Source organism: Nerophis ophidion, linkage group LG04 (genome assembly GCF_033978795.1).
Source record: "Nerophis ophidion isolate RoL-2023_Sa linkage group LG04, RoL_Noph_v1.0, whole genome shotgun sequence".
NCBI lineage: Eukaryota > Metazoa > Chordata > Actinopteri > Syngnathiformes > Syngnathidae > Nerophis > Nerophis ophidion.
The window spans coordinates 54,668,413-54,694,889 of record NC_084614.1 but is presented as its reverse complement, the minus strand read 5'-3'; the positions used below and the strand labels follow the sequence as shown (position 1 = coordinate 54,694,889).

The 26,477-nt window shown below is 40.4% G+C and overlaps 2 protein-coding genes across 3 annotated transcripts in view; one reads left to right on the top strand and one right to left on the bottom strand.

The window, feature by feature from the left end:
- Window positions 1-9,615, bottom strand: part of casr (calcium-sensing receptor) — a 25,729-nt gene extending 16,114 nt beyond the window's left edge. The window contains 3 exon segments of the mRNA XM_061898392.1: window positions 7,555-7,568; window positions 7,570-7,859; window positions 9,449-9,615. Coding sequence (XP_061754376.1) covers window positions 7,555-7,568; window positions 7,570-7,740 — 185 coding nt within the window. The 5' untranslated portion in view covers window positions 7,741-7,859; window positions 9,449-9,615.
- Window positions 5,958-25,022, top strand: zgc:175280 (cationic amino acid transporter 2 family protein). Of its 2 annotated transcripts, XM_061898393.1 has the most exons (14): window positions 5,958-6,156; window positions 6,265-6,477; window positions 11,153-11,286; window positions 11,521-11,891; window positions 17,040-17,195; window positions 17,302-17,458; window positions 17,644-17,774; window positions 19,625-19,847; window positions 19,918-20,054; window positions 20,131-20,233; window positions 24,042-24,175; window positions 24,268-24,434; window positions 24,559-24,667; window positions 24,786-25,022. In XM_061898393.1, the coding sequence occupies exons 2-14, from the start codon at window positions 6,385-6,387 to the stop codon at window positions 24,914-24,916; spliced, it is 2,046 nt and encodes a 681-aa protein (XP_061754377.1). In that variant the 5' UTR covers window positions 5,958-6,156; window positions 6,265-6,384; the 3' UTR covers window positions 24,917-25,022. The 2 variants fall into 2 exon arrangements, with proteins under 2 accessions (XP_061754377.1, XP_061754378.1); XM_061898394.1 differs by lacking the exon at window positions 5,958-6,156 and having other exon boundaries at window positions 6,247-6,477.
- Window positions 25,023-26,477: the final 1,455 nt, after the last annotated feature.

Here is a 26,477-nt window from a genome sequence, read left to right as displayed (position 1 = left end):
CCGCCTTCCACCCGATTGTAGCTGAGATAGGCGCCAGCGCCCCCCGCGACCCCAAAAGGGAATAAGCGGTAGAAAATGGATGGATGGATGGATATCAACTGATACCGATATATACAGTCGTGGAAATAACAACTTATTATGCCTAATTTTGTTGTGATTTCCCGATGAATACATTAAACAATGTAACAAGGTTTTCCAAAATAAATCAACTCAAATTATGGAAAAAAATGTCAACATGGCACTGCATATTTGTTATTGAAGTCACAAAGTGCATAGTTTTTTTGAACAGGCCTCAAAACAGCAGCTTGGAATTTCGGACATGCTCTCCCTGAGAGAGCATGAGGAGAATGAGGTGGGCGGGGTTGGGGGGTCGGGTTTGAGGTGGGTGGTGTAGGGGGTAGCGGGGGTGTATATTGTAGCGTCCCTGAAGAGTTAGTGCTGCAAGGGGTTCTGGGTATTTGTTCTGTTGTGTTTTTATGTTGTGTTACGGTGTGGATGTTATCCCGAAATGTGGTTTTCATTCTTGTTTGGTGTGGGTGAACAGTGTGGCACATATTTGTAAGAGTGTTAAAGTTGTTTATACGGCCACCCTCAGTGTGACCTGTATGGCTGTTGACCAAGTATGACTTTTATTCACTTGTGTGTGAAAAGCCGTAGATCAATCAATCAATCAATGATTATTTATATAGCCCTAAATCACTAGTGTCTCAAAGGGCTGCCAATGTCATGTGACTAAGGTTTATCGGCACTCTGAACTTCACCCTACGTCCGTGTACACAGCGGTGTTTTAAATAGTCATGAATTTTACTTTTTGAAACCGATACCGATAATTTTGAAACTGATGCCGATAATTTCCGATATTACGTTTTAAAGCCTTTTTCGGCCGATAATATCGGACATCTCTGGTTGCAATGCATTATGGTTTTCTTTCTGTAACATTATAATATGAAAATGTGTTGAAAAATAAGTACTTCATGAACTCATATAGAAAAGAGATCAATTTCTAAACAACATGGCACACAAAAATGTGCAAAATAGTTTTTATTTCACCTGTTACAAAACAGCTGAATTCACTAATGCGAGTAGCAGTTTGGAGGAAGAATTCTCAAACAAACTTAAATGTATGCACCTGTCAGATATCAAAAAATATTTTGGAGGGAATTGATAACAGTGAAAATGGCCAACAAGAGAAAGGGAAATTTTGAGCATCACTACAAGCCTATTTGTGCATGTGCTTGACAGTATTCAGTATCAGTAAGTAACAGGAAGAAACAAATACTGTTTTTAAAGCCTTCTCAAGAAAAAAACACTAAACATAAATAATTCACATATTTAGACCAGGGGTGTCAAACTAATTTTCATTGAGAGCCATGTGACAGTAATGGTTGTAATCAGATGTCGCTTGTAACAGCAAAAATATATATGAAATTGCCTTTGCATTTGATTATTACTGTATATACATTTTTACATACAATGTTAAAAAACCCAAACGTTTTTACAGTAATTTTTTAAAATTTATTTTACTGTCAAATATACAGTATTTTACAATACATTACTGTAATTGGAAACCACAATTGTTTTTTATTCTGGCAAATGTGCTGCCACTCTTTTACCATAATACTGTCATGACCCGAAGTCGAACCCGCGTTTCCTCGGCAGCTGGAGCTGCGTGCACCTCTGCTGACAGTGCGCCAAGAGACGCCTCTGCTGACAGCGCGCTCAGACACGCCCTCGCTCGTGCTGAGCACAGCACGCCCACGCAACAACGAGCCTGCAGTCTATCAATAATCAACACACCTGGATTGATGAAAGGGAGCAGCATGAAGACCAGCAGACCCGAGGAACCTTTGCCAGAACGTCGCTAACCTTCCAGTAAGCATTACGTCCGGCATTCCCTGTTTTCCCAATGATTTCCTTGCCCTTGTTTTGCTCTATCTCTCCATGTTTTCCCCTGGTTCATGTCCTTTTGTATTTCCTCAGTGACTTCCCTGTCCTCCGTGATTGTGCCTTGTCACTCAACTCCCATCCGGATTCCTGACTGCTCTCCTCGATCCACGACCTCCCTGCTCGGACCCAGACCATGCTGCCCTGCTCTTGCCCATGACCACTTGCCTGTCCACGACCTGCCTCTTCGCCTTGCCCTCTTGGATAACGACAAAAGATATAACCAACATTTACAGACAACAACCCTTCGTAACATTTACATATTTAATATTACACATAATCAACACTCATTCACTTTGAGTAGCATAAACACGCCACGTATCCATCAAAGGTTTTAGATAAACCTTGTAAACCGCAGTCCTGCCCTGGTTGTCGCCTCCTTCCCTTCTCTGGTACACAACAGTACGTTCTGGCCAACAACATGTCGGAACCAGGCGACAGCGGCAAGTCCCAGGCCCAGATAGCCATATCTTCCGACCTAGCTATCCTTAGCTCCGTCGTTAGCGAACATCAGGTTTGGTGTACTGCCCTTGAGGATCATCTAAAGAAAGCCTTTACCAAACTATATTCCAGGCTCTACAACATGTGCCCCGGGGCCAGTTCTGGACCGGTGGTACCTCCTTGTGCTCATCCAGTCTGTGGACCAGAACACAGCATTTTGGAACGAGAGCCCAAGATTGCCAGCCCTAAAACCTTTGAAGGGGACTTTGAACTTTGTAGAGGGTTTTTGGTACAATGTGACCTCACTTTTCATCACCAGCCCTCCCGTTATTCCTCCGACTGTGCCAAGATAGCCTTTATTTTTTCCTTACTTTCCGGCCCGGCTCTCAAGTGCGCTACAGCTGCAGTGGACAGGACTATTGGGCTCAACTCCAACTATGCTGCCTTTCGTGCTGAATTCCGGGCTGTTTTTGATCACCCCAAGGATGGGGGGGATGCGGCCGGACGACTGCATTCCATCTCACAGGGATCACGCTCCGTGGCAGCCTAGACCTTAGAGTTCCCGACTTTGGCGGCAGACAGCGGTTAGGATGACCGGGCGCTCCAAAGCGCGTTCCGTCCCGGTCTTTCTGAGGAAATCAAGGACGTACTGAGGGACAGACCCACGTCCTGCAAAGACCTCATTGAACTGGCCCTCCAATTTGACATTTGACTTTGTGAACGAGCAGCTGAGCGAGGCCAGAGAGGTGCCTCTAGGAACCAGACTCTGCCTATCTTCAAAACCATCCCTAACGCTACCTTGCGGTCTATACAACTTTTCTCTTCCAGAGAAAGAAGCTAAGAGGAACTACATCACCGAGGGCCTTGCTTCGGGCATCATTACACAATCCAAGTCTCCACTGGCGGCGGGATTCTTTTCGTGGCCAAGAAGGACGGATCTCTTCGTCCATGCATTGACTACCGTCACCTTCACAACATCACTATTAAGAATAAGTACCCTCTTCCACTACTCAACTCATCTTTTGAACCACTGGCACCTGCAACCATATTTACCAAACTGGATCTCTGTAACGCTTATCACCTGGTCCGGATCAAAGAAGGTGACGAGTGGAATATGGCCTTCAACACTCATATGGGTCATTATGAGTACCAGGTGATGCCTTTTGGACTCACCAACGCACCTGCTGTTTTCCAAACTCTTGTCAATGACATCCTCCGGGACATGCTGGATCAATTCGTGGTGGTATACCTCGATGATATTCTAATTTTCTCCCGTTACCTCTCTGATCACCAGAAACATGTTTGACTTGTCCTGCAACATTTATTGTAAAATTGTCTATTTGTGAATGCTGAAAAGTGTTGCTTCCTTTCTTCTTCAGTGGAGTTCCTGGGATTCGTGGTCGAAAGGGGTCACATAAAGCCGGAACCGAAGACGGTGGAGGCTGTGGTAAAGTGGCCGCAACTATACTTCGAGGACGGAACTTCGGAGGTTCCTTGGCTTTTACCGTCGATTTATTCAAGACTTCAGTAGAGTTGCTGCTCCACTCCGTTCTCTTACATCTACAAATGTACCTTTTGCTTGGACTCTTTTGGCGAGGAAGGCCTTTGAGGAGTTAAAGGAGCGTTTTGTTTCTGCACCCATACTAGTCCATCCCAACCTAGACACTCCCTTTTTGGTGGAGGTTGACGCCTCAGACTCGGGGATTGGGGCTATTCTTTCTCAACGGTCCAAGAATGACAATTTGGTTCACTCTATTGCCTTCTTCTCCAGGCGCCTGACCCCAGCCGAACAGAACTACGATGCTGGGAACCGAGAATTATTGGCGGTCTATGAGGCCCTGGGGGAATGGAGACACTGGTTGGAAGGAGCCAGACACAAACTTCAGATTCTGACTGACCACAGCAAACTTCTACACATTCGTGCTTCCAAGAGAATCAACAATCGCCAGGCAAGGTGGCAGCAGTTTTTCTCTCGCTTTGATTACGTGCTCTCTTTTAGACCCGGATCCAAGAACACTAAGGCTGGCGCATTGTCCTGGTTATTCCTGAAGGAGCCCACCAGTCCGGAAGTGGCAGAACGCATCCTTCTTTCCACTCGCATCGTTGGGATGGTTACTTGGAAAGTGGAGGACCTGGTTAAGTCTGCACTGCGTTCCAATCCAGGACCGAGAGGTGGACCACCCAACAAACTGTTCCTCCACCGAGAGCTATGACCTAGGGGCCTGGATTGGGGACATTCCAGCTTGTTCTCATGCCATCCTGGTTTTCAAAGATCACTATCACTACTAAGAAGACATTTTTGGTGGCCATCCATGGCCAAGGACACTCGTGAGTTCATTGCTGCTTGTTCAACTTGTGTCCGTAGTAAGATGTCACACAGGCCTCCTGCTGGTGTTCTTCACCCGCTCACCATTCCTGCCCGTCCTTGGTCGCACATCGCCCTGGATTTTGTCACAGGATTTCCAGCTTCCAGAGGTAACACAACTATCCTTACTATAGTAGCCCGTTTCTCCAAGGCAGCCCATTTTATTCCACTGCGAAAGTTACCTTTTGCATCAGAGCCTTCTGACCTCCTCACACTTCACGTCATCAAACAACATGGGATTCCGGTGGATATCGTTTCTGACCAAGGTCCTCAGCTTACATCGCAAATATGGAGAGCCTTCTGCAAAGATATTGGGGCCTCGGTCAGCTTCACATCAGGACACCATTCCCAGAGCAACGGGCAGGCTGAAAGAACTAATCAAAGCTTGGAGACCATGCTCCGATGTGTCGTCAGTCATCAACCCACGTCCTGGAGCAATTTTCTGCCATGGGTGGAGTTTTCTTATAACTCATTGAAGAGCTCCGCTACCGGTATGTCCCCTTTTGAGTGCTCATTAGGTTATCAACCCCCTTTATTCTCCCAACAGGAACTGGAGATCGCTGTTCCCTCTACTAGAGCTCATATTATACGGTGTCAGAGGGTGTGGAGAGTCGCTCGTGCAGCTTTGAAAAGAGCATCCGAGAAAATGTGTCGCAACGCCAACCGTCATCGATTTCCAGCCCCGTCCTATAAACCAGGACAAGAAGTGATGCTTCTTACTAAGGACCTCAGTCTCCAGGTACCATCAAGAAAATTGGCTCCACGTTATGTTGGTCTGTTCTCCATCATTTCTATCATAAACCCTGCATCTGTTAAATTGTCTCTCCCACCTTCGGTCGAGCGGCATCCTGTTGTACATGTTTCCCAAATTAAATCGGTAGCGGAGAGTGCTCTGTCCCCTCCTGTCCCTGCACCTCCACCCTTTAGGTTCTTGCCTAATGGAGATCAGGTTTGGACGGTCAAGGAGATCCTCATAGTCCGTCGACAAGATAGGGGGCTCGTTTATCTGGTTGAGTGGGAGGGATTTGGACAAGAGGACAGATCTTGGGTTCCTGTCTCCTATCTTGTCGACCTCTCTCTTCTGGAGGATTTTTACCGTGCCAATCTTGATGCTCCCCGGGGCTCGTCGGGGGCCTCGCATAAGGAGTGGGGGGGAGGGGGGGGGGGGGGGGGGGGGGTATTGTCATAATGCGGAGTCGAACCCGCATTTCCTCGGCGGCTGGAGCTGTGTGCGCCTCTGCTGACAGCACGCTCAGGCACGCCCTCACTCGTGCTGAGCGCAGCACGCCCACGCAGCAACGAGCCTGCACTCTATCAATAATCAACACACCTGGACTTGATGAGACGGAGCAGCATAAAGACCACCTGACCCGAGGAACTTTTGCCAGAACGTCGCTAACCTTCCAGTAAGCATCACGTCTGGCATTCCCTGTTTTCCCAGTGATTTCCTCACCCTTGTTTTGCTCTACGTCTCCGTGTTTTCCCCTGGTTCATGTCCTTTTGTATTTCCTCAGTGACTTCCCTGTCATCCGTGATTGTGCCTTGTCACTCAACTCCCATCCGGATTCCTGACTGCTCTCCTTGATCCACAACCTCTCTGCTCGGACCCAGACCACGCTGCCCTGCTCTTGCCCATGACCTCTTGCCTGTCCACGACCTGCCTCTTCGCTTTGCCCTCTTGGATAACGACAAAAGATACAACCAACATTTACAGACAACAACCCTTGGTAACATTTACATATTTAATATTACACATAGTCAACACTCGTTTACTTTGAGTAGCATACACAGGCCACGTATCCATCAAAGGTTTTAGATAAACCTTGTAAACTGCAGTCCTACCCTGGTTGTCGCCTCTTTCCCTTCTCTGGTACACAACAAATACACCATTTACAGTTATACACCGTAAAAACAGCAACTGTAGATTTTACAGTTGAAGACTTGTAACTCAGTTGACATAATTTTATCGTAAAAAACAAGAGTTTTTTTCAATTTAGTGTACTGAAATAAACTACCATAAATTTCACCGTAAAATGGATCGTTGTTTTTACAATGTACAATTTGATGCATATCTTGCACGAAATCCTAAATCAAACAAATATTTCAGTATTTATTTTTATTTTGACCCCCAAAAAAGTATGATAATATTTGTTGCATTATTGGATTATATCAAATTTGAAAAGCTATGCCATTTCATGGAGTACATATATTTTTTTCTGCCAAAATGGAACAAACAAATACATTTAGTTAGAGAAGCTCAATAATAAACTCTTTAATAATTACGGAGGGGAAATTGAGACAATAGGAACGGGATTCATATGGCCCCATTCGTCTGTCTTCTGGGGCACTATCTTCTCTAGCTGCCAGATGGCAGTAGAGTGTTGAATATTTTAAAATGTTTAAAATATTAAAATTTAAATTCCAACTTCGACCACATCGTCAGTTGCTACGTAGGTTGATCCTTTCTATCATTTTCAGCTCACTGCATTGCAAAATGATAAACGCCCCCTCTTCCTCTCATGCAAGATCCACCCTGGAATTGGGCCATACTAATCCCTTCCCCATTGTACGTTATATCATTTCCAGGTGTTTGCAGGCCATAACAAATGACGTGGTGAGTTTGGTAAAGGTGGGTTAGACGATCACATGTGCATTTGATTAGCAAAAATGACAATTAGCCAAAGCGTGTAGGGAAAGTAGCAGAAACCAGGCAAGTGGCGAGAGATTTAAAACTGATTATTCTCAACTGGATCTGACTAGATTTCTCAGATGTACCTAATAACACTGATACTGGCACAGATCACCTGACACACTGTGTAAGACTCAGGTCGCGCTGCCAGGTCTTGGTCTTTGGATGCAACCCCAAAGTGAATGGGGAACAATCCTCCTAGCAAGATGTCACCTGTCATCTGCGCCCGTTGATGAGGCCCGTAGGTGGAAAGGACACAGGTGGAGCCAAAGAGCAGCAGATAGCAGAGAACAAATAACATCTTTTTTTTGGTTTTGTTTTGTTTGCCAGCAAAGTATGGTATTTTGTTCAACTCTTATCTCTGCTGCTGCTGCTGCTGCTGTGCTGCGCGGTTACGTTCATTCTCACACTAGACAATATCTGTACGCAGGGAAAAGAGAGAAAGAGGCAGTTTTATCACAGCGGTTTCATGATCTGCAGAGAGGAAAGGAGTCACAGTCTGATGAGCCTCCTTCCTGCAGCCTCTCTCTGTGGCCAGTGAACCCAGTCACCAGGAACAACTGCCTGCCTACACCTCGCTAATACTGCTGGAAAAATGCCTGGGCAGAGGCGTGATAATGAAGTAATGGTCGCCACATTCTCTCCTCTACCAAAACATCTGAATTTAATTTGGCCATTCTAATACAAAATTCAGCAACCATTCGACTTATCGAAAATCTATTTGATGCCACTTAGTTGGTGTTTCTTTCATTAAAGTTCATCAGTTTTGTAGTTTAGAATAGAATAGAATAGAAAGTACTTTATTGATCCCTGGGGGAAATTCAGCAGCAGTTTAATGCCCATGCTACAGTGTGTAAGTATTTTGGTCTCAGGGACCAGAAATTTACTGCAAAACTTCATATATCCTCCAGAGAACCAGCATCCTCTGCAGTGGATGTTTGCTTTTAGTAAAAAAAAAAAATTGAGTTAGAGTTACAAAGTAGACAAATACCTCAATTGGGGCTTGAACTATGAATAATAATAGAATGACAAATGATGAACAACACAGTAAATAACAATTAATGCAAAAAATATTAAACAAACATCAATAAGTCAGCGATCATTGACCTGTGACTGAATATGGCTCTTTACCTTCAATTTCAAAATATATAATATATATATAGTATACACACATAATACCATTGATTGATTGATTGATTGAAACGTTTATGAGTAGATTGCACAGTACAGTACATATTCCGTACAATTGACCACTAAATGGTAACACCCGAATAAGTTTTTCAACTTGTTTAAGTCGGTGTCCACGTTAATCCATTCATGGTCATTCATCCATGCATATCGATAAACCAAAAATTATTAATTACACAAAAATGCAGCAATGCAAATTTTGTGTTAAACCCTTATATTTTAATGGACTTTCCCATTTAGGAAAAACAACATATACACCCCAAATATTCCAACTCAGAATAAAACCAAAACCCGGAGTATAATTCACAGACAGTGGCAACACAGTAATTTACAGAATGGCCAAATTAGTTAATAAATGATTACCTAATAAATCTACATTCACTCTATAAAACTGTAGAGTAGCAGCAAAAAAAATAATATAAAAAGTGTCCAGTTTAAAAAGGTTTGTGGTATGTAAAAAAAAAAAAAATACGTGTAGGTTGATAAGAGGAAGAGATCATATCGTGCACAAAGTATGCAAAAACAAAAAGATGGTAAATAACTCATCGAGCACTGACACATACTTTGCTATAATTCTATATAATAACGATTAATTTATAACACACATTATATTGCTGGAAGTGCTGCAGAGTGAAGAAAAGACAGGCAAGAGACAATTCAAATGTGATTAAATAATAATGATAAAAAATAAGCAACATCAACACAAGTTAAAAGGAGAACCGACAGAGACTTTTTAGCCAAATGCCCCCCCCCCCCCCCCCAAAGATTGGCCAAAATAAAATGGATCCATATTAATAATCACAATTAAAACGTCAACTTACCACTCAAGTTCCTTTTTTTTTGCTGACTGTGCGGCAAGTCACGCTACCAAACTGCAGAACATCAGCAAGTCATTTGAAGAAGTTTAACCGAGAATATCTTAAGTGTGGAATGACTTCAGTGGACAATTACTTTTCCCAGCTCTCTTGGTGCTGATCAATCATTAACGAGGAGAAGGTCTGTCCATTTCCTTCTGCTAATAAAAGCTACTCACCCCAAAATCACAGCAGGGTTTTAGTAAAAGTGGTTTAAAAAATGCTATTTTATACACATGTGGCAGGATTAGCATCTTTTATAATCTTTTATAATGGCTTGAACTTGGTAATGATCGTGCCGCCTTATTAATATTCTGAGGTGAAGTGTGAATCCCAGGAAGCTGTGGACTGCACCATTATGTTCCTCAAACATCTCCCTTCTGCTCGGATGAGCGAATCTGTTGCTGAGCACAGGTCTAAAAACTATTTGACTTTACAACGTATTGACGACCCTGTGTGCCGGGCTCAGGCAGCATCACCGTCAGCCTGTCACTATGTGCACTGGCGGCGTGACATAAGCCGCATGCATGGCCGAGGACGAGGTGGGAAAAAATATTTATTTGTGCTTTTAGCATTGCCAAATGCTGGAGGCCTGATCTCTGACATGTGCAGTATGTACGAGCGCACAGGAACAGGATTCTTGATACCACTTAAAGGCCTACTGAAATTAGATTTTCTTATTTAAACAGGGATAGCAATACAAACACTAATAGAAATAGCATTATTGGTAATGAAAAATAACAATAATGTATCACTCTTATCAACAATAAAATTGTTCAAATGCAACAATACATACATGTAATGACAACCTGAAATACAAAAGAAAGCAGATCAATGGAGGAGGAGAAAGAGATGCCAACTATATTAACCTTGAAGATTGTTATAGTAACAATAAAGCTTTTTCCGTGTGCCGTGTGTTACCCAGTTTCCCAGAGGGCAACAACCTTAATATATGTTTAATGAAACGTGATTATATGCATGAGTGGACTTGTATATGTACAGTATGTTTATATGTATGTTTGTACAGATACTGTATATACACAGTATGTGTACATTTTTGAATGACAGAGCGCTTCAAATAGTTTTTTTTCCCATAAACGTATTCCTAGCTGTTTCCTGCTCCATCGCTGATTAGGATATAATGACAAAATTGCCTACGCGTACACACTGTCTCACAATGTTGATGCTTGCCTCTAAAGACGATGGTACTGCATCCAAATTCTGGTCGCAATAGAGTTGGGAAGATGAAAAAAATTATGTTAAATATTATTAAACAAAACATGCACCTAATTAAATTCAAGTTTGATTTTAAAAAGTATGGACAATGTTGCATATACATCAAACAAAGTGTGAAAAAAATGTCTAATGGGGTCTCCCAAATAGTAATCTGTAAGGGCCCCAATTGAACCAATCTGCCCCCCTACATTTTAAACCTAAATTACTTATTTTGTGCTGTTTCGCTTTGGTGTTGAACTTTTGTTTTTCTTCCCCAAGCTTCTTAAAACGTTGATACAAGCAGTAGTTTGACAGTCGCCAACACTAATGACCTGCGCGCACACGCAGACACGGCCCGATTCCCCTTTGCCTATTACTCGATTGTCATCCCAGCGCCATTTTCCATCATTTCGTTATCATCCTCTCTTTCACTCTCTTGCTTTTTTTTTTTCCCAGAAATGGCACATACCTTTGAAATGTAACGCGATGCGTCAAAAATGCCGAGCTGCGAGGAGTTCACGGCGAATGGATGGATGTATTTGCGCGGAACGTGTGGTCCGTCTCACATGCTGCGGCACTCTGCTAGAAAGGTAAGGCACTCATTTTCCTAATAAAATTGACCATATTCCACGTGCAATATAAGATGTGCATTACCCTAAAAATTATGGTCATTCCCTAACGCTGCTGTTTTTGAGGACCTTTTACTAATCAAAGATCCTCTATATGACTAGAGTGCTGCCAAGATGTCATAATAATGAATGCATGGCTTCCCACAAGGCCTTGCACATGAACAAATATATTCATGTACAATATTGCATCTCTAGGATGTCTGGTGCAAAGATGGTGCTCTTCCTCCAGAGTCTCTCACGCAGGAAACCCCTAGAGCCCGAAGGCGAGGTGTCCAACTTTCGCCGCTGCCTGACGACCCTTGACCTGGTGGCCCTGGGGGTGGGCAGCACATTGGGGGCCGGCGTCTATGTGCTGTCCGGAGAGGTGGCCAGAACCGTGTCCGGGCCCAGCATCATCATTTCCTTCCTGATAGCAGCCGTAGCCTCGGTGTTTGCGGGATTGTGCTACGCCGAATTTGGAGCTCGGGTTCCCAAGACCGGATCGGCGTATCTCTACAGCTACGTGACAGTGGGGGAGATATGGGCTTTTATTACTGGATGGAACCTGCTACTGTCCTACGTCATAGGTAATTATTTCATATTTTATGGCATTTATGACAGTCTACATCAAGGGTGCTCAAAGGTTTTGCTTCCAAGGGCCAAAAATCAAAAATGTACCAGTGGGCCACGATTATACTGTAAGTCAGGGGTGTCAAACTCAAATACAGAGTGGGCCAAAATTTAAAACTGAACAAAGCCGCGGGCCAAGGTTGAACAAATTCACCTTTTAATAGGGACCCAAACAAGTTTTGCATTGAATATTAAACAAGCAAGGCTTATGTAGCTTTATTTTTGACATGCATTATCTATAATAAATATCAATGGCATATCAAATAAAATTCAAATAAAAATTGGGGGGGGGGTTTGGTGGTAGCGAGGATGTATATTGTAGCGTCCCGGAAGAGTTAGTGCTGCAAGGGGTTATGGGTATTTCTTCTGTTGAGTTTATGTTGTGTTACGGTGCGGATTTTCTCCCGAAATGTGTTTGTCATTCTTGTTTGGTGTGGCTTCACAGCGTGGCACATATTTGTAAAAGTGTTAAAGTTGATTATACGGCCACCCTCAGTGTGACCCTTATGGCTGTTGATCAAGTATGCCTTGCATTCACTTGTGTGTGTTAAAGCCGCATATTTTATGTGACTGGGCCGGCACGTTGTTTGTATGGCGGAAAAGCGGACGTGACGACAGGCTGTAGAGGACGCTAAAGGCAGTGCCTTCAAGGCACGCCCTCAATATTGTTGTCCGGGTGGAAATCGGGAGAAATTCGGAAGAATGGTTGCCCCGGGAGATTTTCGGGAGGGGCACTGAACTTTGGGAGTCTCCCGGGAAAATTTTGAGGGTTGGCAAGTACGAGTATCAGTGGTGAATGAAGTGTTACAGAAGCATCGCCGCTATATAATTCCGGCGGGCCAGCTCTAATCTTAATTTGATATTACCTCAAGGGCCAAATTAAATAACATGGCGGGTCAAATTTGGCCCGCGGGCCAGAGTTTGACACCCATGCTGTAAATTGATATCCGCACAATAAGTAAGAGTTTATTTTCATATCACCAATATTTAAGGTAGTGCTGAGCATCAAAGATGGAAACTTTTTAGCCTTGCGGACATGCAATTAATAATTGCGTCAGCCTAAAAGAGTATCAATATGTACACATTTTTGGGAAGCCACCCTGCGGCGGGCCAAACAAAATAACTCAACAGGCTGATTTTATCCCCTGGGTCCCACTTTGGGCACCCTTGGCCTACATGCTATGGATAGTAATGACGCTAATCTATTTGTCATTTAAAAAGCCTAATTGGAGATGCAGTACTTAAAATAAGCACGTAATATTTAAAAAGTACTGTGTTGTTCTCGGCAGCATGGTGGCAGAGGGGTTAGTGTGTCTGCCTCACAATACGAAGGTCCTGGGTTCAATCTCTGGCTCGGGATCTTTCTGTGCAGAGTTTGCATGTTCTCCCCGTGACTGCGTGGGTTCCCTCCGGGTACTCCGGCTTCCTCCCACCTCCAAAGACATGCACTTGGGGATTGATTGATTGGCAACACTAAATTGGCCCTAGTGTGTGAATGTTGTCTGTCTATCTGTAGTGGCCCTGCGATGAGTTGGCGACTTGTCCAGGGTGTACCCCGCCTTGCGCCCGAATGCTGCTGAGATAGGCTACAGCGACCCCAAAAGGGACAAGTGGTAGAAAAGGGATGGATGGATGTAGTGTTCTATTATTTTAAGTAGAACTGTATATCTTCACTTAGATTGTCGTTTACATTCCAACTGATTGATTGATTGAACATAACTTTTATTAGTAGATTGCACAGTTCAGTACATATTCTGTACAATTGACCACTAAATGGTAACACCCAAATAAGTTTTTCAACTTGTTTAAGTCGGGGTCCACGATAATCAATTCATGGTACAAACTAACATTCAGTATTAATTGTCTGGTAAGAAAAAACATTTATTGTTCAATCTGAGTATTTTTTAACCTTGATTTCAGGTACTGGTATATACTACTACTTGGATTTCAGTTTTTGAAATGTACAATGGTGCCCAATGAAATCTGCCTAACAACAAGTGTAATGGCAATTATTGTGACCAAGCAACAAGTGCTGTAATATTAATTGCACCTTATGAAATTTGCTTAGCAACATATGATATTTAATGTCACCTATAAAGTGTACGCAGCAACAAATGCTATGACAAGAATTGTGTTCAATATTTGCTGAGCAATACGTGCTATTGAATAAATTGTGACGTATGACATCCACCCAGCAGCAAGCGCTATCGCAGTACTTGTCATCTATAAAATCTGCCTGGCAACAAGTGCTATCACAGTAATTGTCCATCCATCCATCCATTTTCTACCGCCTGTCCCTTATGGGTTTGCGGGGGGGGTAGGGAGGTGGGGTGCTGGAGCCTATCTCGGCTGCATTCGGACGGAAGGCGGGGTGCACCCTGGACAAGTAATTGTAACCAATGAAATTTGCCTAGCACCAAGTGCTATGAAAACAATTGTCATCTATAAAATCTGCCTAGCAACAAGTGCTAGTACAATAATTGTGCCCGATGAAATCTGCAGAGAAACAAGTGCCATAGCAATATTTTTTCCCTATTAAATCTGCCTGACAGCAAGTTCTATTAATTGATGTAATTTTTTATTTTATTTTTTAAATCTGCCGAGCAACGATTGCCTTGACCATAATTCCGTCAATAATTCTTCCCTTTGAAATGAGGGGCCTGACAAAGAATTGAGCCTTATGAAATCTGCCGAGCAACAAGTGCTATGACAATGTGTCCTGAGAAACTTGCCTAGCAACTAGCATTATGGAATTAATTTTGTACTATTAAATCTGCCTAGCAACAAATACTACAACAATAATTGTCCCCTATAGAACTCACTAAACAACAAGTGCAATGACAATATTTGTGTCCTATGAAACTTACCTAGCAACAAGTGCTTTAGAATTAATTGTTTTGTATTAAATCTGCCTAGCAGCAAATGCTAAAACAATATTTTTTTTCCTATGGAACTCATTAAGCGACAAGTACAACGACAATAATTGTGCCCTATGAAACTTGCCTAGCAACAAGAGCTATGGAATTAATTATATTCTATTAAATCTGCCTCGGAACAAATGCTAGAACAATAATTGTCCCCTGTAGAACTCATTAAGCAACAATTGCAATGACCATAATTGTGTCTTACGAAACTTACCCAGCAACAAGTGCTATGGAATTAATTGTGTTCTATTAAATCGGCTTAGCAACAAATGCTAAAACAAAAATGTTCCCCTATAGAACTCATTAAGCAACAAATGCAACGACAATAATTGTGCCCTATGAAATTTAACTAGCAACAAGAGCTATTGAATCAATTGTGTTCTATTAAACAATAAATGCTAAAACAATATTTTTTTCTATAGAACTCATTAAGCAACAAGTACAACGACAATAATTGTGCCCTATGAAACTTGCCTAGCAACAAGAGCTATGGAATTAATTATGTTCTATTAAATCTGCCTCGGAACAAATGCTAGAACAATAATTGTCCTCTATAGAACTCATTAAACAACAAGTGCAATGACAATAATTGTGTCCTATGAAACTTACCTAGCAACAAGTGCTTTGGAATTAATTGTGTTGTATTAAATCTGCCTAGCAACAAATGCTAAAACAATATTTTTTTTCCTATAGAACTCATTAAGCGACAAGTACAACGACAAAAATTGTGCCCTATGAAACTTGCCTAGCAACAAGAGCTATGGAATTCATTATATTCTATTAAATCTGCCTCGGAACAAATGCTAGAACAATAATTGTCCCCTGTAGAACTCATTAAGCTACAATTGCAATGACCATAATTGTGTCCTATGAAACTTACCTAGCAACAAGTGCTATGGAATTAATTGTGTCCTATTAAATCTGCCTAGCAACAAATGCTACAACAATAATTGTCCCCTATAGAACTTATTAAACAACAAGTCTAATGACAATAATTGTGCCCTACAAAACTTACTTAGCAACAAGAGCTATTGAATCAATTGTGTTCTATTAAATCTGCCTAGCAACAAATGCTAAAACTATTTTTTTCCTATAGAACTCATCAAGCGACAAGTACAATGACAATAATTGTGCCCTATGAAACTTGCCTAGCAACAAAAGCTAATGAATTAATTGTGTTCTATTAAATCTGCCTCGGAACAAATGCTAGAACAATAATTGTCCCCTGTAGAACTTATTAAGCAACAATTGCAATGACCATAATTGTGTCCTATGAAACTTACCTAGCAATAAGTGTTATGGAATAAATTGTGTTCTATTAAATCTACCTACCAACAAATGCTACAACAATAATTGTCCCCTATAGAACTTATTAAACAACAAGTGCAATGACAATAATTGTGCCGTATGAAACTTACCTAGCAACAAGTGCTATGGAATTAATTGTGTTCTATTAAAACTGCTTAGCAACCAATGCTAAAACAAGGATTTTCCCCTATAGAACTCATTAAGCAACAAGTGCAACGACATTAATTGTGCCCTATAAAATGTAACTAGTAACAAGAGCTATCGAATTAATTGTGTTCTATTAAATCTGCCTAGCAAAAAATGCTAAAACAATAATTTTCCATTATAGAACTCATTAAGAAACAAGTACGACAATAAGTGTGCCCTATGAAACTTACCTAGCAACAAGAGCTATGGAATTGTGTTGTATTAAATCTGACTAAAACAATAATTGTCCCCTATAGAAGTCATGAAGCAACAAGTGCAACGACAATAATTGTGTCCTATGAAACTTACCTTGCAACAAGTGCTATGGAATTAATCGCACCTTATTAAATTAACCCAGCAACAAGTGCTCTGACAATAATTGTGCCCTATGAAATTTACTTTGGAATTTATTGTTCCCTATTAAATCTACCTAGCAACAAATGCAATGGCAATACTGTATTTTAATGTTGGTTATTATGGTCGTACTTTGAAAGCCAAATGTTGTTTGAGGTGGTGCTTGGTGAGAAAAGTTTGAAAACCACTGTATTAGACCAAAGACTGCCATATGTGTTGGCGCCTTGCCATTTCTTTCATAACGCCACTGGGTAAATACAATCCTTCCTTAATAAATACTGTAAATGTTTGAATATATATCATTTTTTTTAAATGTCCCAATGTTGTCGTCAGGCACTTCAAGTGTGGCCAGAGCGTGGAGTGGAACTTTTGATGAACTCATTGGAAATAACATCGCCAACTCCCTGGGCAAACACGCTGCCATGAATCTGCCAGGATTAGCTCCTTACCCAGACTTTTTCGCTGCTGGCCTTATTATGCTCTTGGCAGGCATGTTTTTAAACTCCCTGACAAAATATTGAAATATGCATTTGTATTATTTCAGTATTAGTTGAAAAGGTTTGAGATGCCTTGTGTGTGTCCCTGTCCTCTTTAGGTATCCTTGCATTTGGCGTCAAAGAGTCGGCCATAGTGAATAAGGTCTTTACAGCCGTCAACATCCTAGTGCTGCTCTTTGTTATCCTTGCTGGCTTCATAAAGGGCGACATCAACAACTGGTACACCCGTGAAGAGGATCTCATCAATGCATATGAGTATTCACCTTTTTTATTATCATCCATAACATGGACATAAGTATTGAGACACATCTCTAATTATTAACTAGATGAATCCTATGTAATCATACTGGCTCCACTGGAGCCTTAGGCGTCTATTTCATTTACAGTAAATACGTTATGGGTTTGTATAATTTTAATTGTGTCATTTCTTTCTGTGGCAGAAACAAAACGATGAATGAAACTTTGAGTTATGGCACAGGAGGCTTTTTCCCTTTTGGCTTTGAGGGAACATTGGCAGGAGCTGCTACTTGCTTTTATGCATTTGTTGGCTTTGACTGCATTGCAACAACAGGTACACGTAACAATATTATATTCATAAAAATACTGCTAATAGATTAGAACAGTGGCTCTCAATTATTTTCCCCGAAAGCACCACCTTAGAAAAAAGTACTATAATGATCAACATTAAAATACAGTAGCGTAGTAGGCCTAATGATTCATTAAAAACTGGGCATAGGTTTTATTTAACAAGTATATTTAATATTTTGGCCACTGTAACATTACACACAATGCACACACATCATCAACATGATACTCCATGTACATAGTGGAGTACCACTAGATCAGGTCGGCAACTCAAATTTTTGAAAGAGTCATATTGGACCAAGAATACAAAAAACTAATCTGCGGCAAAAAAACAAAAGTTTTACATAAGTGTTGTAATGAAGGCAACACTTGATGTAAGTGTCTATATTAGCTATAGTAGACTACTATCAAAATGACTATGTGTCGCAGGCTGATGCAAATCTTCGTTGACAGAAATGTTGAAATGTAATATTTATTTTACACATTTTTACAACATTGGAAGCATTAGTAAAAATGAGGCTTCTCAGAGGGTGAGATAACTCCTAGAAATGACTGGAATAGAGTGGCCAAAGGTATAGATGTATTACAATCTTTGGCAAGCTGGGTAACATTTGCTGTGGTCTGGAACAACATGGCACACAAACAACTATCAGTAATGCAGCCAATATTACATACAGATATTATGCAAATGTAAATTAAATAGGAAATGAGTAAAGGAAATTGAATGGGCTCAAATATACCTACAATTGTGGCATAATCATGCAATATGTACATACAGTTAGCCTAGCTAGCATCGATTAGTTTGCACATATGAAGTTAAAGTTAAAGTACCACTAATAGTCACACACACACTAGGTGTGGTGAAATTACCCTCTGCATTTGACCCATCCCCTTGTTGCACGCCCTGGGAGGTTAAAAAAGTTAAAGTTATGTTTAAGTACCAATGATTGTCACACACACAGTAGGTGTGGTGAAATTTGTCCTCTGCATTTGATCCATCCCCTTGATCACCCCCTGGCAAGTGAGGGGAGCAGTGAGCAACAGCGGTGGCCGTGTTGAGGAATCATTTTGGTGATTTAACCCCCAATTCCAACCCTTGATGCTGAGTGCCAAGCAGGGAGGTAATGGGTCCCATTTTTATAGTCTTTGGTATGACTCGGCCGGGGTTTGAACTCACGACCTACCCATCTCAGGTCAGACACTCTAACCACAAGGCCACTGAGCAGGCCTTGCAGTGGCTAAATATGCCTGATTAGCACTCCAACAAGTCAATAACATCTAACAAAGCTCACCTTTGTGCATTCACGCACAGCATAAAAAGTTTGGTGGACAAGGAGGAGTGGCATAAAACACATATTTATATGACAGCATCGGAGGAAGTTGTACATGTAAACAAATTGCAGTGAGTTCACGGACTGCTGAAATTAGTAGGACAAAACAGCGCTCGCCTAATACTCTTATCAGTGAAGCATGTTTAATACAAACAGTGGGATTTATAACAAATAAGATGGTTTGTGTCACATTGGTCCTCCTACGGAAACCATATTAAAACAAAAAATAAATTTTTTCACTCATCTTTTTCCATTTTCATACATTATTGAAAAAGTCCCAGGGAGCCCCTGTATGGCGACCCCCGCACTAGATGTAGCCCACCCACCACAATTTGAGATATTACACTGCATGCATTACAAGGGGGGCCAATAGGAAACCATAATAATGAAAATTGTGTTAAATAATGAATAATATTGATCTTATATTCATCTCATTAGATGTACTTGGTTATTTTAAGTCATGTCATTAAATCGCCTTAAAAACATGTTTTTCCATTTTCTCCAGGAGAGGAAGTTCAGAACCCCCAAAAATCCATCCCACTGGGAATCGTGGCATCCCTCCTCATCTGCTTCCTGGCTTATTTCGGCGTGTCGGCCGCCCTCACCTTATTGATGCCGTACTATTTGCTGAGTACCAACAGCCCGCTACCTGCAGCCTTTACCTACGTGGGCTGGGGTCCTGCAAAGTACGCGGTGGCCGTGGGGTCTCTGTGCGCTCTGTCCACAAGGTAAACGCAGCGTCCTCACGTTTTTTTTTTTTAGTGTGGAAGAGAATTTATTTATTTATTTATTTCCCAGCCTGCTGGGCTCAATGTTCCCAATGCCCAGAGTGCTCTTCGCCATGGCGAGGGACGGCCTTCTTTTCAGCCCGCTCAGCAAGATGAGTGACAGACAAAGTCCTGTCATTGCTACCCTGGTTTCAGGTGTCGTGGCAGGTAAACAACAACAACAACATCAACCATACAAACTCGATGAGAGGATGACACATGTTGTTTGCCGCTCATTTTGCAGCAATCATGGCGTTGCTGTTTGACCTGAAGTCTCTGGTTGACATGATGTCCATCGGCACCTTGTTTGCATACACCCTTGTTGCCATATGCATCCTCATATTAAGGTAATACCACAGTGTAATATTACACTCTTAGACTTTTTTTTTCATGTACTGTCAAACACTGCAGCGGCTTGCTCAACATATCAGAGCAGACCAGTGTGAGCACTCCTGTCAATGGACAACCTTTGTTTTCGCAGCTGGCTACTAAAAATATAAAGTAGAGGATCTTTGATGAGCGTTTTCGCTGCACCTTTTTTGCAAACAGCAGACTGCGGTTCTATGGACAAACATTGCTTCTGCAGCAGGTTACTTAAATCAGCAGTAGTTCCTGTGATGTAGAGCAGTGTTTTTCAACCTTTTTGGAGCCAAGGCACCTTTTTTGCGTTGAAAAAATCCGGAGGCACGCCACCAGCAGAAATCATTAAAAAACGAAACTCCGGTGAAAGTAAAAAGTCTTCGTCGCAATTGCAGAAAAAACATCATGTATTTTTTTAACCGATTTCCGAACTCTAAATGGGTGAATTTTGACGAATTAAACGCCTTTCTGTTTATCGGTCTTTTAGCGACAACGTCAGAACGTGACGTCACCGAGGTAACACACCCGCCATTTTCATTTTCACATTACAAACACCGGGTGTCAGCTCTGTTATTTTCCGTTTTTTCGACTATTTTTTGGAACCTTGGAGACATCATGCCTCGTCGGAGTGTTGTCGGAGGGTGTAACAACACTAACAGGGAGAGATTCAAGTTGCACCACTGGCAAGAAATCTGCCCCCAGACCCCCATCGAATGTACCACAGTGTCTTCACATTTGACCGGCGATGCTAAGACAGACATGGCACTGAGATGTATGGATAACCTGCAGATGCATTTGCAACGATTAAGTCAACGAAATCACAAAGGTGAGTTTTGTTGATGTTGTTGACTTATGTGCTAATCAGACATATTTGGTCACGGCATGACTGCCAGCTAATCGATGCTAACATGCTACGCTAATCGATGCTAACATGCTATTTACGCTAGCTATATGTACATTTGAAACTAGATACCCACATTTAATGCGAAGCAAACACCAATCGAGGGATTTAAGTTGCTCCAGTGTCACATGAGGCGAAAGTCCTGATCGTTTGGTCTGCACATTTTACCGGCGATGTTAATAAGGCAGCCATGCTATGGGCCACTTAATTAGGTACACCCACGCTATGGCTGAATAGCGTCAATAGCTATTCGCTCAATAGCTTAAATTTCTTCTTCAATTTCGTTTTCGCTATCTGCCTCCATACTCCGACCATCTGTTTCAATACATGCGTAATCTGTTGAATTGCTTAAGCCGCTGAAATCCGAGTCTGAATCCGAGCTAATGTCGCTATATCTTGCAGTGGTAACCGCCATGTTGTTTGTATTGGCAGCCCTGTATGACGTCACAGGGAAATGGACAGTCGCATCGCAAATAGCGAAAATCAAGAACTTTAAAGCTTTTTTTTTGGGATATTCCGGGAGGTGTTAAATTTTGAAAAAAACTTCGAAAAATAAAACAAGCCACTGGGAACTGATTTTTATTGTTTTTAACCCTTTTGAAATTGTGATAATGTTCCCCTTTAAACTGTAACCAACCATGCATCAATATAGCTCTTGTCTCAAAGTAGGTGTACTGTCACCACCTGTCACATCATGCCATGACTTATTTGGAGTTTTTTGCTGTTTTCCTGTGTTTAGTCTTTTAGGTCTTGTCTCGTGCTCCTATTTTGGTGGCTTTTTCTCTTTTTTTTTTGGGATATTTTCCTTTTGCACTTTTATGTCTTCCTTTGAGCGACATTTCCCACACATACTTTTTTTTAGCAATCAAGAAGATTTCAGTTGTTGTTATCCTTCTTTGTGGGGAAATTGTTGATTGTCATGTCATGTTCGGATGTACTCTGTGGATGCCATATTTGCTCCACAGTAAGTATTTGCTGTCGTCCAGCATTCTGTTTTTGTTCACTTTGTAGCCAGTTCAGTTTTAGTTTCGTTCTGCATAGCCTTCCCTAAGTTTCAATGCCTTTTCTTAGGGGCACTCACATTTTTTTTATTTTTGGTTTAAGCATTAGACACCTTTTTACCTGCACGCTGCCTCCCGCTGTTTCCGACATCTACAAAGCAATTAGCTACCTGCTGCCACCTACTGATATGGAAGAATATTACACGGTTACTCTGCCAAGCTATAGACAGCAACAACACATAATTTGCAGACTATAATTACCGGTTTGCAAAAAATATTTTTAACCCAAATAGGTGAAATTATATCATCTCCCACGGCACACCAGACTGTATCTCATGGACACTCGTGTGCTGCGGCACAGTGGTTGAAAAACACTGATATAGAGGATCTCTGACTAGCATTTTAGTAGATTTTTTTCATTTTGAAATGCAGCACGTTGTTTTAATATAACATATATTTGAATAACCTTTTTGTAGTAGATTTTTAAAACCAGCAGCACGTTCCTGTAATATAGACAATCTTTAATGGGTATCTTTTTGATACATTTTTAGCACTCTTCTCCCAGGATAGCAGATAAAAATTAGTTGTTGTGCTAAAACTCTGGCATATTTACATTGTTGCTCTATATTGATGAATATGCATTGTCCTAATTCAAATAAATAAAATAAATAGAGGATCTTTGATGAGCGTTTATGTCGTGGATTTTTAAGAACAGCAGCACATTCCTCCTAAATAGAGACTCATTGATGAGCGTTTTTGTAGTAGATTTTTAAAAAACACGTCACATTTTATATATATATATATATATATATGTATATATATTATGCATGTATGTATGTGTATGTATATATATATATATATATATATATATATATATATATATAATGCATGTATGTATGTGTGTGTATATATATATATATATATATATATATATATATATATATATATATATATATATATATATATATATATATATATATATATATATATATATATATATATACTGTAAAGTTAAAGTTAAAGTACCAATGATTGAGAGGTGAGGGGAGCAGTGGGCAGCAGCAGTGTCGCGCCCGGGAATCATTTGTGGTGATTTAACCCCCCATTCCAACCCTTGATGCTGAGTGCCAAGCAGGGAGGTAATGGGTCCCATTTTTATAGTCTTTGGTATGACTCGGCCGGGGTTTGAACTCCCAACCTACCGATCTCACTCTAACCACTAGGCCACTGAGTAGGCTCCACACTCCAACCAAATAGAGAATCTTTGATGAGCGTTTTTTTATAGTAGATTTTTTTCAAAAACAGCACATTTCTCTCAAATAGATTATTTTTGATGAGCTTTTTTGTGGTATATTTTCAAAAACACTGCACACTCTTCCCAAAACACAAAGCACGTTACTGTTATATAGAGGATCTTTGGCGAGGGTTTTTTTGTGGTAGATTTTTTTTTTTAAACGGCACCCTACTCCCAAATAGAGGATATTTGACAAGTGTTTTTATGTTAGATTTTTTAAAAACAGCAGTGTGTTTCTGTAATATATAGATTCTTTGATAAACTTTTTTTGTGGTAGATTTTTTTTTAAAACAGCAAAGCACTACACATGACAAATAGAGGATTTTTGACTAGTGTTTTTTGCTGTAGGTAATGTTTTTCGGTACATCATAAGAAACAACATAGGATTTTTTTTTTTAGAGTGGGTAATGTTTTAATGTATGTCTTAGTTGCTTTCCTCATTGGTATGTTAGACATTTGGTGAAGTCGTAGCTTTGTGTTGATGCTGTAAACAAAAATAAGTCTTTATTAGTATTCCAACAATTGTGTTTGGAAACAATGATGTTGATAAGTTTTAGATGAATAAATTTATTTTGTCATATTTCTACATGTATCGACAGATACCAAGCAGACGTCAGTGTTCCTCCTAATGACAACAAACAGGAAACATTTACAGTCAGTGGATTATTCCTCCCTGGTTCACAATGTACCTCACGGACCTCAAAGAACGTTTCTGTTTTGAGCGTTTTCATCAGTAAGTATTTTTCATAAATTATCATGATGATATAGAATACGTTCGTAAGTATAAACACCCACTGATTTTCAGGAGAAATATTTATTCCTCAGTACTTTTAGCCACCATCTTGAGTTTGTTCATATCGCAAGCTGTGAGCTCATTGCAGTCGTCAGAGTGGTGGAGCGTGCTCTGTGTCGTCATGGTGACGCTGATGCTCATCTTTACTCTCCTCCTCATTTGGAGACAACCTCAAAGTCAGACAACAGCCGCTTTCATGGTACGTCTGGCTCTCAAGCTTCCATTCCTCATGCTACATGTAGGCTATAAAGACTAGTTGAACTTCAGAGCCCTGACCTCAACCTCATTGAAATTGTTGTGTGTTTGTCCATTCACATCTCCAGGTTCCTTTAGTGCCGATGCTTCCTATATTGAGCACGTTGATCAATATTTATCTGATGGTTCAACTTGGGTCAGACACGTGGATTCGCTATGCAGTGTGGATGGCTATAGGTATGTCCCCAACATTAATAATCATAACAATAATGAACCTTACTTTCTCTTATTTCTTTGTAAATTATCATCATCATATTTCTTTACCAGTGACTACTATTTGTTTGCTTTCAAACAGGTTTAATCATTTACTTTGCTTACGGCGTTCAGCACAGCGTGCAGAAGCAAAGACTCCAACATGTCCACAACCAAGTCAGTATTGGCAGCATCAACAGTCCTGTGGACGACCACGTGGAATATGTCCGCTAAATCTACCGTTCTCATTTATTTTATTTTATTTCCATTCAACGCAACAAGTAAAGATATGAATCAATGATTAAAAAAACCCCAAAACATTTAAACATGTTATACCTTTGATCGAATCTTTTGTTTTTTCTATGACACAAATAATAATAAACACATTGTACTTTGTGTTTTATAGTAGTGGTTCTCAACCTTTTTTTCAGTGATGTAACCCCTCTGAACATTTTTTTAAATTAAAGTACCCCCTAATCAGAACAAAGCATTTTTGGTTGAAAAAAAGAGATAAAGAAGTAAAATACAACACTATGTCATCAGTTTCTGACTTATTTAATTGTATAACAGTGCAAAATATAGCTCATTTGTAGTGGTCTTTCTTGAACTATTTGGAAAAAAAGATATACAAATAACTTAAAACTTGTTGAAAAATAAACAAGTGATTCAATTATAAATAAAGATTTCACATAGAAGTAATGATCAACTTAAAGTGCCCTCTTTGGGGATTGTAATAGAGATCGTATTGTGCTGTAAATATTCATGTTCGAAATAAACTAAGAAAAGACAAAAAAAGAAAGAAAAGATTCATGAACTTAATTCTAAACATTTCTTCACACAAAAACAAATCTTTAACATCAATATTTATGGAACATGTCCACAAAAAATGAAGCTGTCATTTTTATTTTCACAGTTTATGAACTTACATTCATATTTTGTTGAAGTATTATTCAATAAATATATATATAAAGGATTTTTTAATTGTTGCTCTATTTAGAATATTTTTAAATAATCTCACTTACCCCTTGGCATACCTTCAAGTACCCCTAGGGGTACGCGTACCCCCATTTGAGAACCACTGTTTTATAGAATGTCTCAAGGTGTTAAGGCAGGTTGCCAGGTGTGAAATTAAAATGACACATGGACCAAATCCTCAAATCACATTAGTTACTGTTGTACTAATGCATTAGTGTATTAGGTATACCCAACATAATAGTGTAGGCAAAAATATTAGGCACAGTTAGTAATATCATAGGCACACCGGAGGTCAAAATATTAGGTACAATATTCTTTCGAGACAAAATATTAAGTACACCTGTGACTGAAATATTAGGCACAACAAATATAATAAGAGTTCAGGCCAAAATATTAGGAACACTTGGGACCATAGAAGGCACACCTTTGGTCAAAATATTAGGTACACCGAAGGTCAAAATGTTAGGCACATTGACAATAACAGCTACAACAGTCAAAATATTAGCTACACCCAAGTCCAAAATTTAGGCACAACTGGGGTCAAAATGTTTGTTACACTCAAAGACACAATATTCTTTGCAGACGGAATATTAAGTGCAAGTGTGACTAAAGTATTAGGTGCACCTAAGGTCAAAATATTAGGTAGTGGTACGTCTACAATAGGTACAACAGCAGTCAAAATATTAGGTAGTGGTACGTCTACAATAGGTACAACAGCAATCAAAATATTAGGTAGTGGTACGTCTACAATAGGTACAACAGCAGTCAAAATATTAGGTACAGCCAAGTTCAAAATATTAGGTACCGGTACATCAACAAT

Excerpts from the sequence above, each read along its gene's own strand:
- zgc:175280 (XM_061898393.1), top strand. The coding sequence starts at position 6,385 with ATGACCTCTTGCCTGTCCACGACCTGCCTCTTCGCTTTGCCCTCTTGG. Across the intron at positions 11,287-11,520 it reads TGCGGCACTCTGCTAGAAAG|GATGTCTGGTGCAAAGATGG; the intron begins GTAAGGCACTCA and ends TTGCATCTCTAG. Across the intron at positions 19,848-19,917 it reads CTGTGCGCTCTGTCCACAAG|CCTGCTGGGCTCAATGTTCC; the intron begins GTAAACGCAGCG and ends TTTATTTCCCAG.